The sequence below is a fragment of the Myotis brandtii genome, unplaced genomic scaffold (genome assembly GCF_000412655.1).
Source record: "Myotis brandtii unplaced genomic scaffold, ASM41265v1 scaffold254, whole genome shotgun sequence".
NCBI classification, from domain to species: domain Eukaryota; kingdom Metazoa; phylum Chordata; class Mammalia; order Chiroptera; family Vespertilionidae; genus Myotis; species Myotis brandtii.
The window spans coordinates 603856-612744 of record NW_005359634.1 but is presented as its reverse complement, the minus strand read 5'-3'; the positions used below and the strand labels follow the sequence as shown (position 1 = coordinate 612744).

The 8889-nt window shown below is 38.8% G+C and overlaps 1 protein-coding gene across 9 annotated transcripts in view; it reads left to right on the top strand.

Annotated features, from left to right (window-relative positions):
* Nucleotides 1–8889, top strand: part of PDE7A (phosphodiesterase 7A) — a 108803-nt gene that overhangs the window by 51956 nt on the left and 47958 nt on the right. For 5 of the 9 annotated variants that reach the window (XR_001362429.1, XR_001362436.1, XR_001362434.1 and 2 more), the window contains exons 2-3: nt 881–941; nt 4066–4257. The exons of 1 other annotated variant lie outside the window; for it this stretch is intronic. Coding sequence is in view for 1 of the 8 variants with exons in the window: in XM_014541011.1 (XP_014396497.1) it covers nt 881–941; nt 4066–4257 (253 nt within the window). In the remaining 7 variants the exon portion in view is untranslated. The remainder of the gene's footprint in view (nt 1–880; nt 942–4065; nt 4258–8889) is intronic. 3 more of the 9 variants (XR_001362432.1, XR_001362433.1, XR_001362430.1) reach the window with 3 other exon arrangements.

The window sequence follows — 8889 nt, the reverse complement described above, 5'->3', positions numbered from 1 at the left end:
GAGGGAAAGCTGCCCTCAAGTTCCGAGTTCTGCCCGCTGCCAGACAGTCCAGTTTCTCCCCGTATGAGTCTGAGTCCCCAGAGACTTCCCGGAACTGGAGTTCAGAGCAGTCGGGGGCTTGTGACTCTCTCCCGATTCAAAAAGACAGCCGCGTCCTCCGGTGCCAGCCCCTTTCCGCACGCACTCGAGCCTCCGTACCTCTGCACTTTACTTCCGCAGCTCCTCTGAGTCTCAGTGTGCTTTTCTCTTTCCTTCTAGTTGTAGAATTTCCACTCAGCCAGCCTTCCTGTGGTTCTGGATGATGTCCGTTTTGTCTTTTCGTTGTATTTTTGAAGTTGTTGTGGGAGGCAGCAATTTCCGGTGTTTACCTATGCCGCCATCTTGGTTTCTCCCTCCCCTCTTATTTCTTGCTAGCCTGTGGGCCATTTGGTTTTTTATTTCATTCCATTTATTTTTAGCTAATGGGTTTCTTCAGGTGTCTGATGATTCTTGTTTGTCTGCTTCCTCGTTCATGTTTATAGTAAGAGAATAATAAAGCAGTTGAGCCATATCTTTTTTTAGTTCTGTTTACCTCTGCAGAAGGTCTTCCCCAAGTGGGCTTGTCTGACATACTCCAACATTGAATTCCACGAACTGCATGCTCCTCACTCTGAATCCTTGTTTGTGGTAGTGCTTAACCTTATTGGGTTATGACTGTTTGTCTTCCTTATAACTCTAGATTTCAAGAGCAGATGCCATACGTAACTAATTTCATTTTGTATATCCAACTTTTCTTTCATTGTGCTTCATAAATAATAAATACATGTTTGTTGAATTGAATTGTATATCATATTTAATTGTCAGGCATTTAAAATGTGTGTATGGTTGTTTTTTTTTTTAGAGGCGTGGAGCTATTTCCTATGACAGCTCTGACCAGACTGCATTGTACATTCGTATGCTAGGTAAGCATTTTTTATTTTGTACCAATATCAGTTAATTTTATTATCACCTACTATTATTTGAAATTGAGATATATTTAATTAGGTAGCTTTTCATCCCTGTTTACAACAGAAATAATCTATTACTTTGAAATTGAGTCTAGAAACCAATATTGAATGTGATGTGAATAAAGTGGCATTTAAGTTTTAGGTAATTGAGAAATCTGGCGTAATAACTGGGACTCTGTCACTCGTGCCCAATTTTAAATTGCATCCTGAGTATCTATAATAATAAAGTATAATATGCTAATTAGACCAGGTGTCCTTCCAGATGACTTCGGACAAGCCGGGGCTGCAAGGGCCGAGGCAAGCTGCCATGGCTGCCACTTGTGGGTGGGCTGGGCCTCCTCCTGCGAGGGAAGCCTGGGTCCTGGGTGCCAGAGGGAAGCCGGTGCCAGCAGCCGGGGGGAGGAAGGCCTACTCTTGCACGAATTTCATGCATCGGGCCTCTAGTTCTTTATAAAAAGAATCTTAGATTTGTAGAGTTGCTAAGTACTAAACAGATGTCCATGCTAGCATAGACAAAGATGCAGCCATGAAATTCCTGACCAGAGTCCTGTCACTGGGTTTATTTTGTTCTCAGTTGGCTGTCGAGGAGAGGACCATGTGTCTTCTAATCTTAGTTCTTAAGTTTTTAATGTATTGCTTAAGTCCACAAAGTAACATGAATTTTCACATATATGTCCATAATTTTCTTTCTCTCTCTCTCTTTACCAGATTTCACTCTTTACCCCCACACTCTACATTCCTTGTACTTTAATTCATACTGTTAAAAATTTACTATTAAGATTCCAATAGGCAAATTTGCTCATCTTTTCTTAAAGGCATCTTCCATGACAACTCTCCTCATGCTCTGAATTCTTCTCTCAATTCTATGATATGAGCATTTCTTACTCTTCACCTACTTTTTGTTGTTGTTTTTCCTTTTTCACTAATTCCTTTAGATACTCTTAAGCCTAAATGTTCTCCAGTGTCCTGTTTTTGCTCTTTTTCACTTTTTCCCCTCTTTAATTTAGCTTGTGTATCTTATCTGCCTCAGTTTCATTCTACTCTGGTACATATTGTCTCCCCACGAATGTTCAGCCCTTTCCTCTTCACTGTCTCCATCTCTCTCCAAACCTATTCAGGATTTTGCTCTCCTTGAAACAGCTTTTTAGGCTCATATTTTTTAAAACTCTGTTGAACTTCTCCACATGGGCATATAATGGATACTTCACATTTAAAATGTCTATTAGACAAAAGATTTGTGTTCTCAAGGTTGTTCATTTTGCAGTCTTGCCATCCCAGAAAATGTAACTCCATTCTTCTGGAGTCATTCTTGACTCTTATTTCTTCTGTACTCTATGTCTACTTTATCAGCAAATCTTCTTGGCTGGTACCTGCAAAATATAACCAGAATTCTGGCCCCCCCCTGCCCCCCCATGCTGTTACCATCTGTTCTCAGCCATAGCAGATTTTTAACTTTAGTCGCATTGTTGTACATTAGAGCTCCAGAGCTCATCTTGCATAACTGAAGTGTTGTACCCCTTGATCAACATCTCCCCATGTCCCCTCCCTATAAGCCATAGTTATTTCTGTGTTTATTGCGCTTCTTAACTAGTTTACCTATATGACTCTATGCAACTCTAGTGTGCCCAACCAGAGTCAGTCTTTGCAGACATAAGTTAAATTGCTCTTACTCGCATGTTCAGAATTCTTTAATAGTTTTCTGTTATAGAGTAACAGCCAAAGCTAATGTCCCACAAAGGTCCAATATGATATGGCCCTACTACCTCCCACCAGTTCTCTTCACTCACCTCACTCCAGCCATGCTGCCCTCTTTGCTTGACCTTGAACATGCCAAGCATACTCCCATCTAAGAGTATTTACTTATTATACTTGCTCTTTCTTATGCCAGGAAACCTCTTCCACCAGATACCATATGGCTCCCAGCCTCACTTCCTTCAGGTCTCTGCTCGGATGCCTCCTTTTCAGCGAGGCCTTCTCTGACCACACTAATGAGTCGCTCCTCCTCTACCTTGCTTTCATTTTCTCCATGTTACCAGCTGCCATCATCTATAAAACGAAACTATTTATTTTACTATTTGCCTCATTCCATGAAAGGATAAGCTTCATGAAGACAGGAACTTGTATTTTGCTTGCTGCTGTATTTCCTGAGTCTGAAGTGTGGTTGGGTGCACAGTAAACATTTACTACAGGGTGAAGGAATCAGCACTTGAGAGAAGTGGTTAGTCTTTGTGGGATGGACTCATGGTAGAAATGATGGCCTTACTTAGAGAAACAAAGAGTAATAGCAAGAACACAGGGATAGGGACTGGAGACTTAAAGTTTATGAACCTGGGAACTGTGGAAGTATAGTGGAGCCTGTGGAGTGAGGTTTAAATCCTCACTCACCCTTTACACTAGCTTTGTGGCATGGGCATGCTACTTCTCAAAATCTCAGTTTCCACATCTATAAAATAGGATAAAGGTCCTCTCTGTCAGAATTGGCTAGAGATTTAAATAAAATAATGCCTATAAAGCACAAAAAAGAGTGCCTGGTCCATGGTTTGCAATGGTGCTATATGGAGAAGAACATCTGATTATCATATGGATACATGTAGAAACAGTGTGAGCTTGTAAAGAACAAAATGTAAGAACCAGCTAAAGGCCTTGGGTATACCCACTGTCAATGAGAATAGAGAGATTGATCAGATTAAACAAGGCAGAATCTTTAACATTTTACTTTTCTGTACATTCAAAAAAATTGTAGGCTGCTTGAGAATAGGTAATGTGTTTTCTATTTCTTCATATCCCCTATAACCTCTAGTTTAGTGCTAGGTATCAAGTAAACAGTTCATAAATACTTATTTCTCCGTGTGGCTTAACATTTTGTGCTGAAGATTTTTTTTAACTACTTGTGAGTAATAAGGTATTAGGTTGAATTATCATACACTTGAGTCATCTTTCAGAAAGCTAACTTTAAAATATAGATTATTATAATAATTATTGGAGTAAATTTAAAAAACATGTCCATTTAGCCTTACAACTCAGTACTGAAAATTGATATAAAGCAGCTCTTAACTACTTATTCCATATGTATTACTAGTGGGCCACGCACTGTTTATGACTGTCATGCACATAGGCCTTTGTTGCATACGGGAGCTTCTTCCCAGACGGCAGCCTTCTCAGCTGTGTTTCATCCTTGACCCACCAGGAGATGTGCGCGTAAGGAGTCGAGCAGGATTTGAATCAGAAAGAAGAGGTTCTCATCCGTATATTGATTTTCGTATTTTTCACGGTAAGTGTTGGCAAACACAATATTTATCTCAGACATTGAGCAAACTTCAGATCTTTATAAAATTACATAATTTTCCAAGGGAAAAAGGAATATAAGAGAAAACTGTATTATGTTTGGAATGTTTTAAAAACACTGGGTCATGGTAAATGACACTTTATTCCTAGATGATGTTAGTAAAATGTTTAGAGATAATTAGAAGTATGAAAGCTGATGTACTTTTCCTTCTTTTTAATTGAAATGTGAAATTATTTTGGTACATTTTTTCTTTGAAAAAATTGTTTTTCCTTGATTTTTAAATTTTATTTTTCAATTACAGTTAACATTTAATATTATTTGTATTAGTTTCAAGTGTATAGCATAGTGGTTAGACAGTCATATACTTTACAAAGTGATACTCTCAATATTTACTCTACCTGGCACCGTACATAGTTATTACAGTGTTATTGACTATATTTCCTATGCTGTACTTTACACTCCTGTGACTGTTTTGTGGCTATCAATTTGTACTTCTTAAACCCCTCACTTTTTTCATCCAACCTCCTGACTTCCCTCCCCTCTGGCAACCATCTGTCTGTTCTCTATATTTATGAGTCTATTTCTAAAAATATATTTTCTTTAAAAAATTTTTTGCTCCGCATGTTTTGTCTTCACTACTCCAGATGTTTCTGTGCAAATGACATTTTGTAAAGGTATTGCATAATTAACAAGGTATGTTCTTTTGGTTTATTTGAAAATACACATCACCTTTAAAATGTTTGGTAAAATGCATATTTTGAAACAAACATTGTGTGGGTCTGGCCCACAATGGAGAAAAGGGAAAAAACAAAACTTCTAAAACCTTTAAGTATTAAACACATTAAACCTATTTTTGGAGAAGTTCCACTTTTGGTAACGTTGGTTAAATTATTTGGATTAATACTCTAGTTAAGAATACTAGAAAGATTGGCAAAACATAGAAAATGTATTTGAGTATATCAGAATGCTACTAAGGCAGAGACATGAGCTCCTTATTCAGGCTACTTTTCCCCTTAGTAGCATCTGTTGATTCTGAAAAAGGTGGGTAAGCTGAGCAGAGATTTTGGTGGACACTTAAGGGTAGAAAAACAAAAACAGGTGTTTAGAGGTCACCAACACTTGGAGATTGGTTCTGGTAAAACCTTGGTGTTTAAATTAGAAACCCTGAAGTAAACCATAGAAATAAATCCCAGCTTTGAAACATATCCAGTGATTAGATTAAGATTATCTGTGGCTTTAATGCCTCTAGTCATCTGCTAGGAGTAAATATTAATCCTCTTAGTCTCAGTTTACCTATACATTTTTCATATGCAATATCAAACACTGACTTAAAAATAAAAAGGCATAATGAGACAAGACAGTGTGACCAAAGTGAAGAGGAAACAACAGACAATAGAAATATCTATATGGAATTATACACGGGCTTTAAAATAACTAATTATTGTACATATTGTTCATGGGTTCACTGAGCATTGGCCCGTGAACAAGAGGTCAGCAGATCAATTCCCTGTCAAGACACATGCCTGTGTTGCCAGCTTGATCCCCAGTAAGGGGCACACAGGAGGCAGCCAATTGATGTTTCTCTCTCTCACTGATGTTTCTGTCTCTCTATCCCTCTCCTTCCTCTCTCTCTAATATCAATAAAAACATTTTTTAAAGTAACTAAATGTAATTACATTGATAAAAATAAAGAGACAGGATTGAGAACTTCATTGGAGAACTGGAAATTATAGAAGAACCAGCTGGAAATTCTGAGACTGAAAAATACCATACCTTAAATATGAACTAATTTGAGATGGTTTTAACAGCAAATATGACCAAAATGAAGAGATAATTAGTGAATTGGAATATAAGCCAGAAGAAAATATTTAAAATGAAACACAATGAGGCAAAGGGTAGAAAGGCAGAAAAGATATGGAATATGTTCCAGTTACATATTGCTCTATACCTGTCAAGAATTTGTGAAGCATCTGGGATTTTACCTTCTAAGCTAACAAGTTTGCCTATTACTGCTTCATGGATGTTGGCAGAAGGCACAAAACTTCTGGGTCAGAGACAAAGGACTTTATTATTCATGACCCAGCATCATGAATATCATATTGTGTCAGTTCCTCCAGTACCCTGCCTCCCCTATATCCTACAGTGGCAACATGGAGGGGGTTATGTGAATATTTTACCAACAATGAGTCTGCATCACCTCTAAGGAATAATGAGCTTGGGGAATTTACCTTTTATAGTAAGAATACTCTTTGTCCCAGGGAAAGATCTTACTTATCCCTTAAGGATGCTAGCTGCAAACACAGCCCTGAGAAATGGCCCAGGCAATGATTGGTCAGGGCTTGGCATTCTTGGCACGTGCAATAAGAAAGAGAACTGACCCTGGGGCCTTTGTGGAGGATTACCTCTCCCAGTAGTAACAAATGACCCCAAAATGTACTGGCATAAAACAACTTTTTTTTATGATCATGAATCCGAGGGTTAAAAATTCAGTCTGGGTTAGGTTTGTGCTTCATAATGTCTTCATCTTCAGCTGGGGTGGTTCAAACAGCTAGAGATGGCTGTGGTGGCTCCACTAGGTCCATGTGTCTGGGGCCTTGGTCCTTCTCTACATGCTGTCTCCTGGGGCTAGAACATCCACAATGGCTTCTGCACATTCATATCTGCTACCAGGGCTGGGATGGCTGGAATTTCTGGGGCTGGCCAGGAATTCTCTTTATGTTAATGGCAGTCCAGAGTAGTTAGTCTTGACAGTTGCCTTCCCCCAGAGAAAGCATTCCAAGAGAGAGGAAGTGTGGGAGTTTCTAGTCTTTGCTGGTCTGAGCCTGGACACTAGTACAACATCATGTTTTTATATTCTTTCTATCAGCTTATCACACCACTTTTCAGATTCATGCAGAGAGGACATAGACCCTGCTTGTCAATGGAGTATGGTTTAAAAAATTTCAGTCTTCTATCTCCAATCTGATACAAAATGTATTGAAAGGTGATTAGGGTCCCAGGAAAGGAAGGGGAGAAGATAGCAGAAGCAGTCTTTGGAAGGATAATGCCTGAGAAATCTCTATGGCTTGATAAAAGACATTAAGGTACAGATTCAAGAAGCATTATGGAAAAAAAAAAAAGCATTATGAATCTCAAGTACAGAAACATTACAAGATAACCACACCTAGATGTAGCAAAGAATAACTTACAACCAAAATCAGAAAATATTCAAAAGAGAGAAAAAAAATTATTACCTTAAAAGAAGCAACTATGACATTGCCAGAAACAGGTTATTTCATTTTCAGCAGAAATCAAGAAACGAGAAGATTACTTCGAAGTGATGGGAAAAAAAACAAATAACCATAAAACTAAAATTTTATCCGCAAACTCTTGAGGATAAGAGAAAAAGAGTATACTTCACCACTTATGTAAGAGTAACAGAATCTTGATACTAAAACCTGACAAGGATAAGACAAGAACATAAAATTACAGCCATTGTCACTCACAGATATAGATGAAACATCCTAGATAACATGTTATTAAATTAAGTCTGCAATTCATAGGAAGACTAATATATTTTGACTCAATTTATATTTTTCCAAAAAAGTAAGATTGTTTTAACATTAAAAAATCAGTCATTGTAATTCATCACATTAATAGAATAAAGGAGAAATGTCATGGATAGACTATATATACCACAAAAGCATTTGATAAAATTCAACAGGCACTTCTTGACAAAGTTTTGAGCAAACTAGGAATGCAGAAAAACTGATGTAATCTGAAAAGGGTTTTTTACAGGACCTACAGCCTTTCTCAGATGTCTGCTTTCACTCAACCCTATAAGAGGTAACCAGGCAACTTCCTCATTTTCCTTTCCTCCTTTTGAATAAATTGGCTAAGTAAGTGGGCAGGATTGGATTAAGAGCTCCCAAAATTCCTGCACATATTTTTCTATGTTCAATTGGCCATATACCTGGTGTCTTGAAACATAATATTTGAGTCTTAAATCTATTAGACTTGATGAAATGAATTCCATATTGACTTTTTCTCAAAACTTACCTTGTTTGCTCTAAATTTATAGGTCCCTAAATTTATGTCATTCTTTTAGTTACACATTATTTTGAGCTTACTTATATAATAACTAGAGGCCCGGTGCACAAATTTGTGCATGGGTGGGGTCCCTCAGCCTGTCCGGCGATTGGGTTCGATCAGGGGGTTGAGGGGGAGGGGGAGGAGCGCCCTGCAGCGGGGAGGGGGACAAACAGAAGGTTGGCCCCAGCAACAAGCTAACCAACAGCCAATTCCGTGAGGAATCGGGCTCCCTCCTCCCTCCTGTCTGGGTCCAAAATGCGGGTGAACCAGATTCAGAGCTGTCAGGTCCCCAGCAGCAAGCTAGTAATGGCCAATTCTGTGAGGAATCGGGCTCCCTCCTCCCTCCTGTCTGGGTTCGGGGTGCAGGTGAACCAGATTCGGGGCTGTCAGGGCCCCAGCAGCAAGGTCTGGGTCAGTGCGCATCATAGCTACCAGCCGGTCATTCTGGTCTCTTAGGCTTTTATATATATCCTATATAATAAAAGAGAAACATGGTAATTAGCCGTACCTCCGCTACCCTTCCCATTGGCTAATCAGGGTGATATG